This window comes from Sturnus vulgaris, chromosome 25 (genome assembly GCF_052056855.1).
Source record: "Sturnus vulgaris isolate bStuVul1 chromosome 25, bStuVul1.hap1, whole genome shotgun sequence".
NCBI lineage: Eukaryota > Metazoa > Chordata > Aves > Passeriformes > Sturnidae > Sturnus > Sturnus vulgaris.
The window spans coordinates 4,194,979-4,217,532 of NC_142267.1; the positions used below are offsets into that span (position 1 = coordinate 4,194,979).

General features: G+C 43.1%; 1 protein-coding gene across 7 annotated transcripts; it reads right to left on the reverse strand.

Annotated features, from left to right (window-relative positions):
- Positions 1-11,853: 11,853 nt before the first annotated feature.
- Positions 11,854-21,909, reverse strand: ERRFI1 (ERBB receptor feedback inhibitor 1). Of its 7 annotated transcripts, none has more exons than XM_014881726.2 (5): positions 21,788-21,884; positions 15,168-15,364; positions 14,965-15,041; positions 14,267-14,384; positions 11,854-14,140 (listed from the first exon to the last, which is right to left on the reverse strand). In XM_014881726.2, exons 2-5 carry the CDS (start codon positions 15,287-15,289, stop codon positions 13,189-13,191), a joined length of 1,269 nt encoding a protein of 422 aa, XP_014737212.1. In that variant the 5' UTR covers positions 15,290-15,364; positions 21,788-21,884; the 3' UTR covers positions 11,854-13,188. The 7 variants fall into 7 exon arrangements, with proteins under 7 accessions (XP_014737212.1, XP_088034672.1, XP_014737211.1 ...); XM_088178546.1 differs by lacking the exon at positions 21,788-21,884 and adding exons at positions 18,841-18,924; positions 21,226-21,396 and having other exon boundaries at positions 11,854-14,384; XM_014881725.2 differs by having other exon boundaries at positions 11,854-14,384; positions 21,788-21,909.
- Positions 21,910-22,554: the final 645 nt, after the last annotated feature.

Genomic DNA, 22,554 nt, shown 5'->3' on the forward strand with positions numbered 1-22,554 from the left:
CTGGTGTGTTGTTCCTTTCTGTGTTTTCTCCCAACCCAGACCCATGAAACCCTTTTACCACCATGTACTATTCAAAACAACGGCTGTTCAGATTCTCACACAGTTCTTCTGAAGTCTGAGCTGAAATGAGAAGGTGGCCAAGCACTGGAGCAAGCTCCCTAGGGAGGTGGTCATGGCCCCAGGCCTGCCAGTATTCAAAAAGTGCTTGGACAGCACTTCTCTTGGCTGTATGGTTTAACTTTTAGGTTGCCCTATCGAAGGAGTTGGTTTTGATGACCTTCACGAGTCTCTTCCAACTCAGGATATTCTCTGATTTCATGACATAGATTATTAAGTTCCAACCTAGAACAATGTTCGATTTCTTGTGTACAAGTAAGGCAAATAACTAGTCTTAAATTTTCCAACAGTGTTGGAACTAAATTTAAAGTGTGAATATTCATACTTTATGAATATGAATATTCATAATTTGTCAAGCACCCCAGAGTTCCTGCAGGTTGAACAGGATACCTTGAAATTTGTCTTTAAATGATTGCAGATCCATTGAGCTATTTGGGCAGATAATAATCAGTGTAAAGCATGAAGTTTGGATTTGGTAGAATGCCACCAGTAGCAGTGCTTGTTTCTGCTTACTGCAAATTGGAAGTTGCTACAAGCCTGGCTTAAGTGAGCCTTTGTCAGTTTAGAGGAGTTGCAGGACAGGTCTCTGGAGGAAGTAATGGAGCTGTATTCCCATGAGAATTAAGAACTTGGCATCAATTTCTGTCTTTGCTACCTTTCTTTCACCAAAACATTTTGGTGATATGTGGCTCTGTCAGCAATCAAGCTTAAGCTGGCACCTCACTGGACTCTGAAGTTACCCCAGCATCTGGAGATCTGGTTCTGCATACATCTGAAGTGCATAGTCTGAACTTCAGAAAATGACTGCATAGGAGCCTTTATGATTGCTTATTTTAATGGGAAACAACTTCATTTTCAATTACTGCATTTTCGTAATGAAATACATGGATACTTTTGCAAATTTAGAATTAAGAAATGTCTGTGTTGTTAATAACTACTGGAAGAACTGCTTCAACTCTATGCTCTGTCTCTTAATTTGCTTAGGAAATATTTCATATGTTTCTCTAGCTTTGAAATATGCTCAAGATATGCAAAAGTTGTAATCTATGTAAGATTTTACAAGTTTGTGTGGTAAATCTGCACATCTAACTGGTATTGCCATGCAAATGTAAACCAAATGATGGAAAGAGTCTTTGTCCTAGAATCTGGAATAATTACTTGGTTTGTAAATGGGCATGATTCAGAATACAGGAAAAGCTCTGCATTCCTGGGTGGCAGCACTGCTTTGTAATAGTAGAAGGAAAATATTTCCATGCTTGTATTGTTTATAGTCTTGCAGAAATATTTTAATACAAAGCATTAGCAAAGTGATCATAAATTCGATTATAATTTTTTTCTCCAAGGCTGAGGGAGTTCAGTTTACAGAAATTAGGTTTTCAGTGTGTATATTTGGGCTTTCCCACTCCCATTAAAATGGTAATAGGAAAAAAACTCAGAAAAATGAGCCTAGAGCCCGTGGATGTATCTGCTTAACTTGCAGATTCTTCCACTGTGTTCAGCAAAAGACTTGGTAAATAAAATATTGTAGTGCTGCTTGCATCACAGTTACCTTTCTACAGCTGACCCTGTTCTCAACCTTTTACATTGCAGATGTCCAGCAAACGTGCATTTACTTGGGTTCTCTATCTGTCATTAACTTGGTCTTTCAGTTAGGATAAGTAAGTGTATGAACTAAGATTAGGCTAATTTTCCTCTTAGGGTAAGAAGTGTGAATGTATTTGCTGATTTGAGAGGAAAAAAGTTGCCTTCCAGCAAAATTCTTTCTTCCTCACATTTCAGTATCTCTTCATAAAATCCTCTTTTACCTGCTGGTGAAAGATGAGCTGAGGTACTTTTCTGCTTATTGTTTCATGTTCTCTAGAAACTTTGTGCCTTTTTATTATTTGCAAGCTTTAGTTTTAGAACCCGTGGTAATTGGGTATCTGCTGCCCCTGAGCTCAGCTTAAGCCGAAGGGAATGCATTCACTCTTCTGCATCTAACACTTAGCATTTGTTCCCGGGCAGCTGGAGGGTTTGGGGGTTGGTTGTTTTCCTGATGAGAAGGCAGCCAGTTGGCATCTGCTGTACGCCTCGGATCATCTCTCAGGAATAATGTGGGGGGTTTTCTCCTGATTCTGGTTGTTCTGTGGGCTTGAATGCATCACTGAGAATGAGTTCTCTTAGGGAATTGAGAGGTATTCTATGGCTTAGGAGCAGGAATGTACACAAGAGGGCATAGATGCTCGAGCCATCAGTGAATACTTGCCGTGATGAGAAATATTTTCATTCAGACTGACAAGCTTCTAACTGAAGAAGAGGCAGAAGAAACGTGGAGAGTGAACAATCTGTTTTTGTTACAGTTCTTTGCAAGTTTCTTTCCAAAAGGGAAAAGTGAAGCACACAGCACTGTACTGTGAGCAGGAGCAAATCCTGTCTCAGGAATATGCCCTCTCATCAACAGAGAAAGGGTGCTTTCCTAGAGAGACAAAGGTTTTACTTTTTAAATGGGTGGAGATAAACAGAACCATAATGGATACAAATCAGCCTGCCTACTAGTACTTAAAGCTGTAAGAGCACACAAGGGAATAAGCTTCATCCAGTAATTACAAGCCTTGGACAGCTTCTTAGCCATCCATGTATATGCTTACCATTTGCTATGAAACCCACAGTGACTGTCAGAGCAAAGAATGGTTACTTAATCTGATTATTTTGTTTGTTTTTTCAACATAAAGATGCATCATGATGCAAACATAAGCAGTGATCCCAAAACGATAAAAATACCTGTCTTCCAGCAACCTGGATGACCATGACTTGGTTGGAAAGGTAAGTATGTGACAGAGGAGTAGGAAGTGTCAACTACAGAAGTAATCCCTAGCACTGCATCCGTACTTTCATTCATGTTCTACCATACTCTACCTCCAGAAGAAAGGATGTCTTGCTGTTACATGGAAACTGCATTTTAGTAGGGCATGGGATGCAACATTTAAAGTTTGAAAAATAAGCAACAAAACACTGGGTGAATAAATAAATTGTTGCCCAGAATTGTAGATTATCTTTTAGCATGTTTAGAATGTGGTATGGAAAGAAAGGAAAATATGTAAAATGAGAGCAGATGTGTCTCCCTGCTGCCCTGATTTGTTAGCTGACAGCCTGGCTCTGACAACACTCCCTAGCTCTGAGCTTCAATGGACATTCTACGGTTCTTGCAGCATTATCACTTGGCAGGAAATCAAAAGTTCTCTGGAAGAGCAGCGAAAAGGGACAGGCTGTTCTTGCTGACACAATTTATCTGGCCTTCAGCTTCTTCCTGCCGCCTCTAGAGAAGCATCCAGGCAAGGGCAGAAGCATCCACGTTGTGGGAATCCCTGCAGTGATGCTGCCTCAGGCACTGGCCCAGCTCCTTCCCTCAGCATGTGTCCTGTGTGGAAGGCATCACAGAGCAGAGCTCACTCTTGTCTTCCAGGAGCATCTGTGGGCACTTGGCAGAGCTCTGTGTGCAGAGCAGCCCAGATAGGAGGGGATTGAGCCCAGGTCACTATCCTGAGTACATCCACAGTACATCATTATTTAAGGGACTAGGCAGCATTTCATGCTCGCATTTTAGTGGTCACACTTTGGGAAGCAGTGCTGACACATGATGGGCTCCAGAACTGAGTCCAGACTTGGGAGAACCAGCATCCTGTGTTTAGGTAACACAATTCTTCCATGTTGCTGAGGTGCTCTGAGGACTGCTCTGGGTGGTGCAGCTTTAGGGGTTGCAGTGCTCTGTGTCATGCTCAGTCTCTGCTGCAGCTCTAGAAGCCTTTCTGCTCTCTACAAGATTGTTCTGTGTGCTGGAAGGCATCATAGTTTGAGAGGAAGCTTTTATACTTGGACTTGTTCATTTGCTTTACTTCATTCAGCAGGTTCTAATTATACCCTTTGTACAACCTTAAATAATTCCTGCCTACATAGGGTTTATGGCCCTCCGAGTCATGCAGATACTTCTGTACTTTTACAATTTAATTCAAGGCCATTCCACTAACGGTAGAGGGAGGAAGAAGAAAAGTTGTCTGAGGATCTCATGCAAGCACTCATATTCTGAAGAGCAGAGTTAGGCCTAGTGAGACTGGTGCAACACTGGTAACACTAAAGTCTTCCATAGCTGATAAAAGTTTCCCTGCAGGACTAGGGACATTTCTGTGCAAATCCTTCTGATTTCTAAATATTGAAGTGTAATTATTTTAACAGCTTACAGTGACAGCACCTCTGAGCCACAGACAGAACTTGCCTGCAGTTCGAGCATGTACTTGGTTCAGAAATACTTTTAAAGCACTGCAGCCATCCTCTCCTCATGGATGGTTATAGTAGAATTTCATTTGAGATTCTCAATTTTCATTGCAATGTTGTAGAGCTGCTGTTCTGAATCTAAGGAATCCTCTGAATTCAAATGGCAGTTTCTGCAGCTCTTTGTCCAGTTAAAATTTTGTCTGCTTTGTGTTGAACAGAGGATTTCTTCCACTGTTAACTGTGTGACTGTGGCCCCAGATACTTAAAGATCTTTGTTTTTCAGCAGAGTATAAATTGAAAGTGTAATTTTGTGTATGCCCCATCTTTGGAAATAGGAGGAATGGACTGGAAATGGCCTCAAGTGCACCAGGGAAGGTCTAGATGAGATATTAGGAATTTCTTTTTCACACAAAGGGTTGTAAAACATTGGAACAGACTTCCCAGGGACTGTGATGGAGTCGTTATCCCTATAAGTGTTAAAAAAATGTGTGGGTATGTCACTTGAGGACATGGTTAAATGGTTAATGTGGTGGTGGGTTAGCAGTTGGACTTGATCTTCATAAAGGTCTTTTCCAGCTTTAATGATTCCATGATGCTGTGAATCCACAGGACATGCTCAGCTCTCCTTGTTCAGGTCCTCCTACAGGGCTGTGCCTCTCACTGGTGCAGGGCCCTGCTCTAGCTGACCATCCCCAGTGCTTTTGATTTCTGTCTGCCATTGGGGAGAAGCTGCTGCTGTTGCTCCCTGACAGCCAGTCCCACTCTGTTTACTCCTGGAGAATATGGGATTTGGTGCTGGGCAATACAGCATCATCTGCTGCCTCTAAACCTGGCAGCAAGGATAATTCCTGAACTGTAGTTTAGTTGGGATCACTTTGGTTCTTAAAGACTCTGTTCAGGACTTTTGCTGCTAGAATTTAGGATTTAGGATTCTGTCCTAGGAAGAGGCATCATTCTATTGAGGTTCTTACAGTTACAGCTCTTCTCTAAACTTGGTGTTTGGTTTTTCTGTGCTGTTAAGTTCCAGTAAGTCAGGCTGTCATAATGGTCTCTGTCATTTCAGAACCACTTTTTAAAGTTGCACACATTCTGCTCTAAGTAGTGTCAACTCTGGGACCTGCCTACTTCTGTGCATTGAAGTATTTTCAAGTTTTATTGATTTCTCCTAAGAAACACACTGCTACTTCCACATACATGCAGCTCTAGTCTCAGACTCCTACTTTCTTCCATGTTATTTTGTATATGACGTGGAAAAAGCACTCTCACACTGAAGTCACCAGCTAGGCAAGATAATGACTGGCAAATGGGCAGGAAGTTTGCTGCTACCTTATGTGGTGATGAGTCTGATCACTGATGGGCACAGCACTATCATTTGCATTTTTCACAGGAAATCTGCTCTTGGGTGGGGAATTGCAGTCTCTGAGAGAACTGGTAACAGATGATGCATTTATCTATGCTTTCTCATAACCACATCTGATATACTAGTGAGTTGTTTTTCCATGGTGTTTTGCAAAGGATACTTTACCTTCCTTTCAGTCATGTAGAAGGTAGAATGCTTGTACTAGGAAATCAGTAATGATGAAGCTGTAAGCTCCTGGATGGGCTCATGGAACACAGACTTTGCTGGCAACTTTCAGATAAATCCCCTGCATCTTTTTTTTTCCCCCTCTCTCCTATTTGGAAAACTACAGAGCATTAGCAACTTTAATAATAATTTCAAAAAGAAAGAAAGGGCACTTAGGGTGACATTCCCTGGCTGGTGCCCAGTGATGGTTCTGTTCCAGTCACCCATAAAAGAGGAGAACAGATGAAGCTTTCCCTCCCCTGCTCTTGCTCTCCACAGGCATTTCCATAGGTCATGAAGAGGAGTTGGAGGCTTTGGCCTCTCTAGCTTTGGGTCCTAGCCAATTGTGCATGACTTTGCACAGAACCTTTTGGGGGAATATTCAGCCTCATGAAATCCTCCAGGGCTGCAGCCAGCGAGCCTGCCTGCCTCCTGTTGTGCTGCTGAAAAAAGCCAGGGCTCTGCAGTTGTGTTGCATTGGTTGCTCCCTTGCAGGTGACTGGCCCAACATAAAGCTCAGGTGTTAAATTGTGAACAGAACTGCTTGTAAAACTGCTGCCTTACTCATCGTGCTGCTCCAGGGCATGCAATAGCATCCTGTCTTATCGTGGAGACTGCTTTTGATCAAGTTGGTCCAATTAAGCTCAGATGACAGGAGAAGTGTGGCCTGCGAGAGGCAGCATGTCCAGAGCACCCTGCAGTGGCCTGTGAGGTGTCAGCAGCCCGAGAGGCTGAGCAATCTCCAGCTCTCCTGTGCTGTGTTGTGTCACCTCCAGCTCAGGTTGGACTGCTGGCCATGCCTGCTGTCTCTGTCTTAGTGGAGAGGTCTGCTCCTCCAGTGGAAATATTCCCTGTGGAGTGATGGGGTCCTTGGCTATTCCCATGAACAATTACTGCATCCAGCACTGGCCATGATATGATTGACTGGGGAAGAAAATGTTCTCACATGGCTCCTCACCCTTAACAGTATGTATTTTTAGTCAGCCTTTAACAAAACACTAGCACTAAACCATTTAACTTGAATTCTGGAACTAACCAGTTCATCCTTCCTTCAGGCTAGCCCTTCTTTAGAGCCCCATGACAGTTCTCCCTCAGCCTCTGTGTAAGGTAGGAGTTCACTGACACTCACCTTGCTGGCATCCATTTTTTAAAGTGTCTCAGATGGGGTTGTCTGTCCCTATGGCTTTTAAGCAATTACTTTTGTTCATTGGGTTTTCTCACCATGATGAGAAGTTACTCTGAAAAGACAACCCTCCCTTCCATTAGCAATTGAATCCCATGAGCAATAGAATGTGTCAGGGTGTGCAATTTCACCTCTGCCCTGTGTTGTTGGAGGCCTCTGCACTGCCACGTGCCTATTGCTGTGCTGGTGCTGCATCACAGCAGCCCAGTCCCAATTCCAGTTGCTTAAGCTGTAAGTGCTGGGCTGTGCAACTGGGATGCAGGAAAACTTTTCCTGAATAACTTATCAACATGACGTGGGATCAGTGAAGTCACCAAGTGCAACCTAATATGGTTCTTTCCTCCTGACCTTGCTTAACAGCCAGTAGATGACAATACAGGGATTGCAAGGCAATGAGTAACCTGTCAGAGGCCCACTTGCTGTTCACTGGTGTCTCCCTTGCACCTTTCCATGGAGCAGCTGGACTCAACATGGCATGAGCTGAATGTGGTCCTTTGCGTGAACTTCCTTGAAGCTGGTAAGTTCCTGGAGAGCCTCATACCCCAGCACTGCAAAGTTTATAGGGCTGGTTGTGTGTTCCAACTGCCTTCCATAGTCCTGACCCTGTCCTGGAAGTGGTTGTGAAAATAATAAAGACATTGACAAAGGTGAAATAAATATTATAGGAGCATGTATTTTGGTCACCTGGGCAGGTGGTGGGCAGGGGAAGCTTTTCTGTGTCAGGCCTGACGACCCCATGCTTGATCCAGAGACTCTGTGCATGGAGGGCCTCTTAATATGTTATCATAATAGCTCGATGTGATTAATAATTAGCATCCTTAAGCAGAGTCAGAGTGGGTATGGTGGGATAATCTGGCATGGTTTTCTTTCTGGTGTTTCATGGCAGTGTATTTGCACTTTTCTTCCTTCGTGGCTTTCATATGTTAATAATTTGTGGATGACAGTTTTAATCTTCAGAAAGAAGAACCTCTTCCTCTGAATCACTTTGTAAGGAAATGAATAGCAGTCATGGTTCCCATGTTTCAGTGGCATGCCACTTAAAATTTGGAATACCTAACACCTTTTCCAAAATTAACCACAACTGGGATCAAGGTGCACACCAATATATAAATAATATAGCAACAGTCTATGAGCAATCACGGGTGTGGCTTCCATTTATGATTCAGAAAAAATAATGAGCTCTGTGGATGAAAATAGGCATTTGGGTGGGGATTATGCAATGCCTGAATTACGATGCAGGATGGGTGGGGGTAACACCTCTTTCAGTTTACAAATGCTAATCACAAGCTCAGCAGCCAGAAATTTCTGCAGTGCTATTTAACGAATATTAATAAGTATAATTAAACGTTGTGTGCTAGATTTTCAGTGCCAGGAAGCTGTGTGAAAGAGAACATTCGCTGTATGTTTTCAGTTTTAAATGAATACAAACTGTTCTGAAAAGCAGCTGACAGGAAATGGAAAGATTAGCCTACTTTAAAAACAAAAGTTTACCCAGGAACATTGAGTACACCCAAAGAAAATCAACAGGTTACCTAACTGAAGAGTGCCTGCAAACAGATAAAATTAGGGTTTACCTTCATCTCCAATTTCCTTCTTGACATAATCCAGAGAGTATGTATTTAACATACAGCTTGTAATATTAAAAGTGTTTATAAGGGCCATAGTCTGTAATCATGAATTTGAAGGCTGGGAATTCCACAATGACTGATCTGGCCATCATCTTAACCCTGAATTCTTTACAAGACTTGGTTTGAACACCATCAGCAACTATACTGTAGTAACTGCCCTTGAAAAATTGGTGTCTTAGTCCTGGACTAGAAGGATGCTTTCCTTTATCATCTCAAACTTAACACTTCACTCAGACTTTAAAAACAAAACCAAGACTGCAGAAGGAGCAAATGAGATGTTGTTGAGTGCTCTTCTGCAGTTTCAGGATGGTAGTAATTGTGCCTGCTGCAGTCTGGGAGTGAATGGAAAACTCTTAATGACAGCAACAACAATCAGTACATTTAAATGACTGCAGGTTTTAATTATGTTGTCAATCAGCATACTTCCGAATCAGGTTTACTTTCTGGTTTATCTCTTGTGATGCAAAAGAAGCTGATGATCACCTACAGCTCTGTGTTATTTACTGACTTTATCTGTTTAACAGCAAGTTAATATGGTGAAGTTAAGCTAATGGGTTTTTCAAGTCACCTAGTACTAACACAGCCTCTTCTTTTCAGGAAAAGGTATACTGAGAGAAACATCCTTTCCTTTAGTTACCAGCCAGACTCAGCTTCTCTGGGTTGATTTGTCAGTCACACTCACCAAGTAAAGGGTGTTCTGCAAACAGCAGAGCAGCCAAACAGCACCGGGCAACACCAACCTTTGCCCAGGGTGAATATGACAGATGTTTTTTGCTGTCAGTCATTACTCATTGTGCTTTTGCTTGTGCTATCAACGATTTTGAGCCTAGGGGAGAGGTCACCCAGCACCCTCCTCCCGTTCTCACCGTCTTTGCTGCCAGACACATCTCAGTGATCCTGCGTTCACCGTAGGTCTGTGCTGGAGGGAAACAAACCCTCTGGAGTTTGTTGTGGTACAGCCCCTTTGTCCCAGCACAGCTGCTGCCTCCAAGGACACCAAGGAGTCCTCACTGAGGTGGCTGGGTGGTCACAACAGGGCTCCTGAGGACAAAAGAACAGTGCTGAGGGCAGGGGAGCAGTGTGGGGAACTTGCTCCTTGAATCAGGAGGCTGTGAGCAGCATTGTTTTCCACACACACACATCTTTCTTCCCTGCTTTAACACAAATTCCTGGACTCCCTAAACTTCAGTTTATCAAGCTGTAACTGCTTTGAAGTGTGATTATTCCAGTCAAATCTAGCTCTCAGAGGCAAGCTGTCAAGCCTTGCCCAAGTGAGTCCAAACTCTAAATATTCAAACATGTGATCAGGCTGTTGCAAAAGCATGTTGTGTCCTGACAAGTCTTATCATGTGCCAGGGGATGAGCAGAGAAATGTCTTCTGGCCAGAACTTGCAAAGCTTCCCCCACAGCGCTACAGCCTTAATTACTCACTTGGAAAATGAAATACAGTTTTTGGATCATGCAGACTGTTTCCCAAAGCACAGGAATCTGGTGTCTAAGAATATATGCAAGGCTTCCACCTGCTTTTGTCAGGTGGAACTTCTGAAATGTTAACTTGTTAACATCGTGCTGTAATTCAGCTGACACACAGCTCATAATAGGAAAGCTAACATCACTGCAGTGACTTTTTTTTTTAATACTCAGGACTAAGTAGCCAGTACCAATACCCTCAGCAAAGGAGTACGCAGGTTTTTTTTCCCTAGGAGAAAAACACCTGGAGGTTAGGTTAAGTCTTAGGAATTAGGAAATTCAGAAAAGGTTATGTAAGACCATTCAAAAGCACAAGTTCTATAATGGTTTTAAGTTTTTCAGCACTGTAAATGGGATAATAGCTTGTATGCAGAAGCAGCTCAGGTAAAAAACCTGCTGCTATATTAGCTGGTTTTTTTGGGCACCTCTGCTGCTAACAGAAGTGAAAATATGTGCTGGAAGGCAGGGCTGGAGGTACTGTAACAAATACCCTATTTTATACCAGATTTATTTAAGCTAAAAATGTGGAATATCGGGAATGGAGTGAGACCTGAGGCAAAAGCTGGGAGAGATTTGTAGGGAATTTACTTGGGCTTAGATGGAGTTCTATTACAGTGACAACTACTGAGTCTGTGCCAGCTCTAACAGTCAGCAAGGGAAGAGCTGCAGTTTGCCAGTGTCAATCTGTTTGCTGCAGCAGTGATGGTGTACTGAGAGTTTACATTATTTTGGGCTCCTAGAGTTGCAGCCTTCCCCTTGAATAGGAGCAGTTTTAAGGATAGATTTTACTTCTTCATCTTAGAAAATTCCAGGGGGTGGAGGGAAAGCAGAGCTTTCAGTAGGCTGAATATGAGGTGACAGCCTTGCACAGGATTAGGTAACTTGTTTATGTTTTGAAGCTGATCTGCATGGGCTCTTAGTGCCATGGCACAGCAGTAGGTGTTTAAACACCTTCCTACATGAATCTTAGCAATCCTCCACGGTATAAGAGCCAAGGGATTGGGCATTACTGAAAAACTATCTCTGACATTTCTCACATCCAGTACAATTCCAAGGATGGTACCCTGTTTTATTCTGAAATAAGCCCTCTGACAGACCACACTGCCAGATCAAGGCAGGTATTTGCCTGCATACACAGCCAGAGGATCAAAGTTGTGTGATGCTTTCTATCTTCAGTAACCTTATCCAAGGCTTGAATACTATGCTGAAACACACTTGCTTTGTAATAAGTATTCACAATTTCTTTCCCCTCTAAACCATGCTTTTTTTTAACCAGGTGAGAAATTAGAGACAGGAATATTACTGCCCTCTCCTTTCTGTACAGTGGTGGCTAACATGCTACAGGTGACTCTAGAAAAAAACAAAATCATTAATAATGTTAGGCCAGATAACTTAATCTTACAGGATGTTTTACTGTCAGCACAAAACTATAGATCCTATGCTACGAGGTAGTAGGGTGGAATTAAAATTAGTGGTGGGTAATGTGAGTTATTGAACACTTCTGCAGAAATCTTAACTTGAATTAAATGCGAGCTGAATTCAACATCTGTTGCACATTTAACATTATTAACTTTGAACTTTCCAGTAAATAAAGAAGTAAAATGCAATTGCGTGCACTATTCAATAAAGCAAAAACCAAAATGTATCATAAATATTTTATAACTTTATTAAACTCAAGACATGACAATATTCAAAATACAAAGTGAATTATTTTTATTCAATACTGTACACAATGCAGAAATATCAGTGCATTTCTATAGCATGTATTTCACCTTCATTTAGTTTGTACTAAAACAAATAAAAAGTAAGCTTTAAAATAGCTCAAACATCTCATTCAGCAGTTTAAACTGTAAACACCTTGTTTACTTCTGTTAGGAGGAACACATTCATCTTCTGTACCCCTGCTAATGAGCACCCTTTCTCTTGTGCTTATCTGTAAGAGGATAAATGTAACCAAACTGAGCACAAGAAACTGCTAAGGTGACACCTCAGTGAACTTCAGTGAATGGCTGAGGCACAGTGAGGAAAAATTAAACAGCAAGAAGCAGCATCTGAAGCAGCAAGAGATGGGACTGACACTGTTCATAAATGGAATCATGTTTTTTTCCTCATACCATCCTCCTCCTCCTCCCCTAAAATACTGAACAGAAACCAGAACACAAGACCAGCTTGTGCTGTGTTTCTGTATTTAATACAGTCATCATTTCAGACTCTAGGTGAGCACATAGTTGTTACTGCCTACCTAATAGCAACCCTGTGGCTGCTCAGGACACATTCACACATTTCTAGGATCCAGCAGGAAAAGAGCAGCAGCAGAGGCTTAGCAATAGCTGGTCCAAGTCTCTTCTAGGAAAAACTGCAAAATTGAGCCAAATGTGTCTAGCAACTGAATTCACAAAATCTAACTCACTTTAAAAGTCTACTAGCATCAAATTAATTTGTAAGATAGATTAGTCTTTCAAAATGCACTTCCAATATGCCTGCCAAGTCTTGAAGTGGGTATCAGATCTCACATTTACCTTATCAGACATATGCTAGTAAAACAGGACAGTCTGTTCTCAGTACAATTACTGTGTAAAAGAAATTTTGGAAAATAGCTGATACAAAAACCGTACTGCATTACTTGGTCTGTTGTCTGCTTTATAAGTGACTCTTAAGTAAAGACTGATTTTTAGATTTTTTTAATAATGTTGACTACCAAACATGTTCATCTAGGTAGCATACAACTGGCCAACTGTGACTACTATCCCTCCATGTTTCTGTGGAATCTTTGTAGGTTTTCAGCTTACATACCAAGACAAAAAAAGTCTTAAGAAACATATCAAATATATGCAGCATAAGAGGACTTTACCATCCACTTTTCAGTTCTCAGAGGACAAACTGCTCCTACTTCATTGTCTGTGAACCATAAGAACTTTGTAACATTATAAAGTTCAGCTCCATCCCCAACAACTGAGCTGAGACTGTGCTCCCAGACACTAAGGGGAAACCACATAGGACAGGTGTTTTCGTTTCAGGGGACCACCTATGTCCATTCTGGGTTTCGAGTCCAGTTTTATTGGGGCTGAGGTGGCTGTGCAGTCACCAGACCAGGACTGAACCTCAGTGTTAGAACTCCTCTCCTCTGCTTCTCTGAAGAATTTCTCATACTTGTCCAAATATGGAGGTCTCTCTGGTAGCAGATAGTAGTGCGTTGAACTGGCCTTCTTACCATTTTCAATAATTGGAAGAATGCAGGGGACCCTGTTGGAAGATCCTTCACTATGTTGTCTTTGTAGAGCTTTGCTGCTGACATACTTAGGATCAGGTGCAAAGCTCTGGGTGGGGGGCATAACCCCGTTGAGGTATGATGGAAGGCTTTTGGGACTGGGGGTGCGGGAATTGCTTCGTGACAAAGGTTCTCGGGGGGGCACTTTGGGAGGCCGGTCCTCATCGCTGTACGCACTGGAAGCCACTTCTGCTGACCACCTTCTGTAGTCTGGTTTGAGAGCCCGTGGGGGAATGGGCACCCTTGGTGGGATCTCTGGTTTATCTTCATCAGAAGTTGGAGATGACCTGTTTAAGTGTCCAGTTAATCTTACTATGGGTTTATTGAGAGATCCAGCTGGCCCAGAATGGGACCTTCTCAGGCGTCGGTGCAGCTGCTGTGGAGGAGGATAAATACTGGATATGTACACATTCAGGCTTTGTGAAGGGTTGGCATCTTCTGGTTTTGGTCCTGTGGGAGTATCGAAATACGCATAGTTGATTTGTCCACAGCCCCTAAAGCTCCGACGGCTTGGAGCACTGGATTTAAAAGAAGGAAGTTCATAATCTTCTAACAAAAAGTCAGTATCTGAGCTAGTCAGGAATTCTACCTCTTTGTCAACCTCATCTGGAGTAAAGTCTTCAGATATAGGCAGAGGGGGCAGTGGCCTGCAGCTGCGATCACTAGAAGATGCAGACAGAAATGGAATTGGTCCATTTTTTATTGGCATGTGAGGAGGTGTTTCTTCAGAAACACAGCCCATGGTTAATGACAGTTTACTAAAGCCAGGAACGAGATGGTCGTCGTACCTTGAAATTGGCCGTTCGTTTTTGGGACTTACAGGAGGTGGACTGGGTTTCTGAGATGGGACTTGGATGCAACTTCCAGCAATGTGGTCATTCATGGAAGCCTGGGTGGAAGAGTGCCCTAAAAAGGTGAGAAATTCTTAGAGACACTTTTCTAACATTCCAGCACATGACTCTGCCACTGCATATTCAATTCCTTCTAATGCAACAGTAAGTAATGTCTGTTTAATGTCTGCAGGTAGTTAAATGAAGTTATTACAGATCTCATCTGGTCATGGATTCATGCATTTAATTTAAGATAGTAGCAGATTATCTTGCTGTTCTAGACCAGTGCTCCAATTAAATGAGATAGTTCAAGAGATCCCAAGCATAAACAAGAGAGCTACAAAGATCCCAGCATAAGACTACAACAGAACAAGTGCTTTTTTTTTACCATATATTTTTTCCTTCAAAAGTGTAATGGCAACTTAGAGGCCTCCTATGTACCAGGCGAATGGGAGGGGTGTGTGTGTGTGTTTTTGGTTAACTCGAGCATGTTCTTCAGGAGGGTTTGGAGCCGAACAGGAGCACTTTGCTGAGCTGCCAGCAGGGGGCAGCGCGGGCCAGCCGGGAGGGCGTTGGTGTCAGCGAGGCCCGCGGGGTTTTTCCCGAGACAAATCCCTGACACTTCCTAACACGTCTGTGTCAGACTTTGGACTTACCAATGGATGGCAAATGTTGCTCGCTTGATGGGTTTAAGTTATACGTCACTGCTATAGGGTCCACATTAAAGAAAGTACTAAAAAAAAAAAAGGAAAAAAATACCTTCACTGTAAATGAACCATAGGTGTGTACTGGCACAAGTATTCATAACATTCATTTCATAGATTTGAAGATGCAATTGATAAATTGTAGCCTCACTCACTTTTCAAATCCACTATGGGTACCCCAGCAGGTTTTCAGACTGCCCATGCCTTGACTGGTGTGAAGAAATCCGGTTTTTAAGGGGACTCTCATCTCCTGAGCAGCAACTCCTGCAGTTGACATTGTGCAGTGTTCTCTGAGGATGTCTCACAACCCTTGATATTCAGGACTTGGCAAGTTTCCTGCAGTTTTCATTCCCTTCAAGAGAGAGGACATAAATATCACAAATGCGAACCTGACATTCCATGTCTCATCTGAAATTTTAGTATTCAAGGAATTAAATATTTCTGTAGAGAGATATTTAATAGAAAGGGCTCCTGTCCTAATACTTGCCAACTGGAAAACTTGACCAAACTTCTTGTTTTGAGTCTGACTGCAAAATTAAAGTACAAAACAGGTAAGTTCTCTTAGAGAGCTACACTGCATAGAAAAAAAATATGTTAAGATATTGATATATCGCAGTTGTGTTTCCCACAACTTCACTTCTTGAACATAAACTACTAGCTATTCATGCAAAAAAAGTTTTTAGAAAAGTTTTCGAGAACAATCTATCCTTCCAGTAGCTGTCTTCAGTTGTATCTTTCTACTAAAAGATTTTAGTTTCCAGTGTAGCCAACATGTATCAGCCTAATCTGCTGTTAAGTATTATCTTCCATAGCCTTTGCTCCAATAAACAGAATTATTGACTACTTGAATTAAAATTCTAAAACTTACTTTACATAAAACAGCAACTATTTTTAACTAACTTAAACATTAAGATACTTTAAAACAGTGTCAACTCTTCTAGTTATTTCAAACAAATTGGAAATCTAGTGATTTGAAATAATCTCAGCTGAAACTGGCCTGTTGCATTCAAAGCTAATTCGAATGTGTGAAGAAGGCTTTATCCAGCCCATTTATGGCAGGAAAAAATACTTTGGCAATTGCTTTATATTGAGTAAGTAATCACAGTCTACGGAAGAAATTGACTCAAGGGACTTTGTTTAGGAAATTAATCAGGGAGGGGAAGGGGCAATGTAAAATTAGTCAGCATTCTGAAGGCAGGAGAAATTAGGTCCAAGACTATAAAAAAAGATGTTCTCTGGGTCTCTGCTTCATTTACACAAATATCTTACATTCAGCAAGTGCAATATAGTCTGTTTAAAAAAACCCATAAAAATCCTACCAAACCCTATGCAAAACAGTTTAATTTGCATCTCTCCTGAGAATCAATACTATGAGCATATAATATAAATGTAAATTTGTCCATATCCCTCCACCAAAAGAATTCCATCTAAAGAAAAGTCAACCAACAACTGAGGGCCAGCTGCATCAGGGCTCAGCAAACATGGCAAGAAAACTCCTTCACAGTACCCCTGGTACTGCAAGAAATGTAGTACAGACACAGGTAGTAGCTTATGCTGATGGTAAATGTGCCCAAAGCCAGGCATTCTGTGCAGATGTGTAATCTTCCTTCTCCTTTAGGAGGAACGATCCATTCTACTTGTCTGCAGCGGGAGGGATGGGCAGACTCCTAAGCAGGACTGTAAACCAGGTGCCCCAGGATTAGTTTGCAATCCAGCATCACTATTTGCAATTTATAAACAATTGTTTGATAAAGAACAACTCTGCTGTGCTCTTTTAATTTTGAGTTGGGTCCAGCATTGATCACCTTAAGAAAGCAGTAGCTTCTGACCATATGTATGTTTATGATGTGAGACCTAATCCCATTCTCTTTAGGACTGTGATGGTTTTCTCAGTCATGACTGGGATTGTTTTACTCACTTCCAGATACCCAATATATTTTAGGCAGGCATTTCAGAATAACTCTAGACAGGAGACTTTAATAGAAGGGAATGAGAGCTAAACCAGAGTTCTATGTACTGCAACACAGTCCTACTTCATTCAGCCCTCCTCATTTTAGTAAAGGCCATGTTCTCTTCAGACAACCTCCTTAAAAAGCTAGCTTAACCCTGGAAGTTTTTGCATAACACAGTCCAGTTGGACCCTTCCCAATAACAGGAGCTGCAGATATTTCATAGCAAAATTAAATAAAAACACAGTGCCCCAGGAAGCAACAGTCCTGTGAGTGCAGGCAGAACCACTGTCTTCAGGGGAGCAGAACACTAGAGATACCCATTTGTCAAAATGACTTAAGCAGCACAGTGCACATATAGCACCAATTCTAAAATTACTTCATATCAACATAATTTCCAAATAAAACATCTCTCTTATCAGCTCACACTGTATCAAAGAGTGACTTTTTTGTGCCTCACGGATCCTATCCTATAGCAACAAATCTACAAAAGAAAGAAAATTAATTAAGAGAGCTTAAGGCTAATGCCTGCTATCCATTTCAATATTTCTGAAGTCAAATGCAAGTCACAAGTTTAAAAAGTGCTGGTACAGAACACTGATTAGTCAGCAAATGATTGTACTCCACCTCAGTGTGTGTACAAGATCTGACAGGACCATGAGACATTGATTATGATAGAAAAATGAGAGGAGGGGGAACAATTGCTGTAGTTTGAGAGCACATGTAACATGCTAGCTGTGATAACATACAACCCTTGCAGGGCTTGTTAAGAAGCCCAACCTCCACCAAATCCCACGCCTAAACCACTACTAGTAATTACTGTGTCAGCTTTCTGAATGCTGTCTAAATCTCAGCTCTCAAGACTGATAGTTGCACAATCACCTCTCTGAAATCTCTCTGGAATGCTAAGCTCAACATCTGAAACAGACTTAAATATTTACATATCCTAGGAAAAGGTAATTTTCACTTGTTTCAATCAGTCTTTATTTTTTAAAAATAAAGCACAATTTGTATAGCCATAAAACTTGCTTCATTCATCAGTGACCTCTTTGCAAATTCACAGGTGATCTGCCTTGACATTTCAGAGAGTTATGAAACTGTCCTCTGTGCCTTAAGCTAGGATATCAAGATAGGTAGTGCTTTCACTAAAACACCTAGTTACTTTTTCAGTGGAGTCTAGAGAAATGGTGCTTGTATTTTAAAACATGCATAAGCTTGTTTGAAGACAGTATCTTAATTGGGAGACATGAGAACAGTAATTGAATATAAAGTTTGTATTTTGACAGCATGCTCTTACTAAAGCTGAGCAGTACATATTATATTCTAGTAATAGGTTTAAAAAAATTTACAAAAGTCAGCCATGAAGATATAAACATCAACAGTTTTCATTGTTAACTGTTGTCTCAATTCTGCCTCTTTAGAAGTTTAAGGCTCTAAACTTAGCCATAAAGAACATCAAACTATATTTGCTGAAGAAAATGGACACTATGCAGTAATGAAGTTCTTGATCTCACATTTGTGTGCTGTTCATTTGCACAGAATGGGCTTTCAGTTACTCTGCTTCTCTGACCTACTTAGGCACAGTTTATGGCATTTAGGAAGATCGAAGCACTTTTGAAGATGTTACAGTTTGTGTTATTCAAAAGAAATGGAGTACAAACTAAAAGCATGGCTGGTAATTTCTACAGGGCTTTTACAAGCCAAGGCAACTCGAAGATTTGCTGGTGCATTAGGAAGCTACTGACACTCTTCCCTGAAAGGCAAGGTAACAGTGCAAAGGAACTTTGTAATCATCCAGGTCTGCTTGTATTAACAAATATCAATAATAGCATGTACTGGAGATTGATTTTTAATTTTTTTTTTACAAAGCCAAATATACCTTCAGACGTTAACAGGATGGTTATGTGTAAGCTGAAAATAGTCCAATGTATCCATAAACAGCAGCGTGTCTACATGCTTTGAACTGTGGAAAGATTATTGCACTAAGTTGTATTACAGCAAATACCCCCAAATACAGTTTTCACACAGATACATATTAATAAACATTTGTGTTATAACAACAGTAATGTTCTTTTTAGAAACTAAGAAGCATTTGCATATATTTTAGCTCAGCCTATTACCTATCACTAATCACACACAGAATCTTATTACTCTGTTCCCTGTTCTCCCAGCCCCAGTGCAATCAAATATTTGAGGCAACTTAAGTTCATAACAAAGAAAACCTTTCTGGTATGCACAGTAGACCAAAGCATGCTCTAGAATGTTTCACTAAATGGGTATGGAACACAGCAACTTGCTGTACAGATTTCTGAATGCCTGTGCAGGTTTTATAAAGGCAGCACTCTTGACAAGGAGCTTACATACTTCTTGTAAGAAATGGGAAAGAGGGGAAGGAAAAAAATAAGACCTGCTTACCCCTTTTGGGAGGGGAAGAAATGTGTCTACCTTAAATCCACAACCTATTTTTGCTCACCTTGCCACCACATTATCTTTAACAAATCTCAGAAGCAATTCACAGGAGGAGGGGCACATTTTTGCACTACAAGTCATCTACTCCAGCTAGCTGTTCCTTATTTGACAATGTGATGTAATTTCCTTTTTCTCCTCTGACTTTCTATTTAACATAAGTACCTGAGATAGAGGCACCCCTTTTAAGTATTTCAGATTTCCAAGTACTGGACTTTAAAAAACTAAGTGCTGTTAATATACTGTCCGGAACTCCAAATACTTTTTAAAAAATGTTAAAAATTCTGTTTCTCTAGTTCTTATCCCTCAAGTACTTATGTCTTTGCAGCTAGATGAATGCTGAGTAACCAACACTTAGCATAAACAGCCTCATGAGAAGGTTAGTTTAAATCTATTCACTTAATAAATAATTAGATCTTCTTTATTATGCACCAAACCTCTACAGTGCAGTTCAGTATTCCTGAGTCACAGGCCAAAGCATGCTCAGATACAGGCCTCAGAAGGTATCTCCATTTAGAGAAATTATATTCTTTACAGTTACTGTATAATGAATTACATTCTTAACTTTGAGATATTTTTCTACACATTCTGCCAACCAGAAATGGACCATTCTGTGGTCAAGAATTTAAGAATGTGATCACTAAACAGTCAAATCATGGGTACTTGCAAATAAAACTAATCCTTATAGGTATACAACAGACAAATCAACTGAACAGCAGACAAACTCTGTATTTAGATTGTAACAGTTAGCTATCTGGAATATATTCAAAGAACCACAGTTCATCAAGGAGTTTAAGTTCAGTTAAAATTCGGGCTACCATTTCACAGTCCTACATAGCAAATGGGAGTAACCTGTAAATTGCCAGTAGAAAACTAATAATTAAATAGCAAGACAATTGCCTTGCCTCTGCTTGTCAGATTTCAGATGCATGCTTAAGGTATGGTACTTCACCCTCCTGAAAATTTTAATGTGAATATAGACAGCTTACATTCAGGAAATAAAAATTCCTTTCTAGCTGACTCAGACTCATAACCATAGTGTTAGACACACTGTGATAAGTTTTAATTCTTTTTCCTACTACAGAGAACTGGAACTGTTTTTCTCTGAAATAAATCCTGTACTAGCAGAGCATGGCAGACATAGGGCTTCACCAAGAACATATGCCCCCCCAACTCAACAGGTAGGTTTCTATTTAAAAAACAAACCAAAAAAAATCAGAAAATTATCCCATATAGGTAAATTGCTAAGGAAAGAAAACTAAGTTTATGCATGAAGTAAATTGAGTGAATAATACAGGCGAATTGAGCAGTTTAACTGGATTATAAGTGCAATTCACGAATGCATTTGTGATGTAGAGGCATCATTCACCTGCCGTTCCAGTACAACAAAGATTCAGGTATTCCCAAAATGACCAGAGACCTTGCCCCCAGAGCCTTTCCCATCCAGTTAATATGTAATGAGGTACTGTTATCTTTGGATCAAGCACCATAGTTTTTTTGCTTCTTACTTCAGAATACTGCACAGAGCCCTTGGTCAGTGCTCCAGTGACAGGAGACCACTGAAGTCTCCGAGTGCCCGGCCTGCTCGCTCTGCTGTCACAGGCTCCGCTGTCAATACTGAAGGATACAGCGATGGCTCCAGATTTAACCACCACAGACTGGCTATTTTAGAAAATCGAGGATAAGTGCGTAATGAGGTATTAAGTCACAAAGAAACGTTTATTCTAAATTAAGCCAGCCTAAATTAGAGTGCGAAGCGCAGAGCCTGAGCCCACAGTGCGGTCTCTTGTTTACTCACAGGAGCGAGAGTAGCAGCTCGGCAGCCAGTGAGAGAACACGGATACTGTTTCGGGTCAGGAAGAAAACGCGTGGCACGCCACGCTGATTTCCAAGAACGTGGCTACGGGCTCCGCTGACCCCGGGCAGGTCCCCGTCCCACTTAGAGGGACTCCGGCCGCACCGAGCGGGGCGAGTGTCGCACCGAGATCCCCCGCCAGCCGCGGGGCGAGCGGAGCCGCGGCGGGTCCGGCCCTGCTGCCCCCCCACTCCCCTCAGCACCACGGCACAAAACGCGCTCCCGGCTCCTCCCGGCGCGCGCCGCCACCCCTCGCGCCCGCCGGCGTGGGCCACGCCGCGGCTCCGAGCCACGGGCTCGGCCAACCCCGGCGCCGCGGCCCGACCGACTCGCGTGTGCCGCCCGATCCGCCGGCCCCCGCTTCTTTCCCCAGCAGCGGGGCCCGGTGCAGCAGGGGCGGGACGGCCCCGAGCCGCGGGCGGGCACAGCCGTGGTGCGCCGCGCGGGCCCGGGGGCCGCCATGGCCGCAAGGGGCGCGGGAGGTGCCGCCGGGGCCGTCACTCACCCCGACAGTGTCGCGCAGCTCCGCGCGGCCGCCGGCGCCGCACGCATGCGCCGCCCCAGCGCCGGTCACTGCCGCGGCGCGCGCCGGCCGCCGCTCTTATGGAGGGGGGCGGGACCGCGGGTGGCCCCGCCCCGCCCCCGCGCTCCGCGCTCGTCACGGGAGGCCTTAAACGGGCGGGGGCGCGCGCCCGTGAGGGCGTTGTGGTGACTTCCGGTTCCGCCGGGCGCGGGAGGCCGGAGAGTTTCCCGGCGGGTGCCTGGGCGCAGGCGGTGCTGCCGCTGCTCCGCGCCCGCCAGCGGGAACGGCCCCCGGGGCGCCCTCTGGGCGGCACCGCCTCCGCCTTGGCAGTCCTCTCCGCCCCGGCCTGCGGCACTGGCTGCCTCCGGGCTCAGTGAGGGCGGCGCTCGCCAGGCGGGAGTGAAGAACCGCGGCGAGCTGAGGAGCTCGCGCTCGGCCGCTCACAGCAGTGGGGAGGCACTGCCCGGCCAGGGGATGCTGAGGCGCTGCTGCTCGGTTCTCCAGCGCTCGGCTATCTGCCATAGCCCTCTGCTTGGCGTTCCCTGGCCGGTGCGCTGATCCCTCAGGGCAGCTGCCTGCTGTCCCCGGCTTCTGTCCCCGCGTTCCCGTTTCCTGGGGCGGCAGTCACTCGTTCTGTTCCCCCCCGTGGCCTATCGCGGTCGTGTCCGCGCTGCTGTCAGGGCACCTCACTGCCCATCTCTGCAAGGAGCGTCCTTCCGCCTTCCCCGGGCTCGGAGCCGTTCCTCACC

What these genes read in the sequence shown, in the direction of transcription:
- ERRFI1 (XM_014881725.2), bottom strand. Translation starts at nt 15,289, where the DNA reads ATGTCAACTGCAGGAGTTGCTGCTCAGGAGATGAGAGTCCCCTTAAAA. An exon ending in ACCCATAGTGGATTTGAAAA is followed by an intron (nt 15,042 to 15,167) that starts GTGAGTGAGGCT and finishes TTTTTTTTTTAG; the next exon opens with TACTTTCTTTAATGTGGACC. An exon ending in GCAACATTTGCCATCCATTG is followed by an intron (nt 14,385 to 14,964) that starts GTAAGTCCAAAG and finishes TCACCTTTTTAG; the next exon opens with GGCACTCTTCCACCCAGGCT.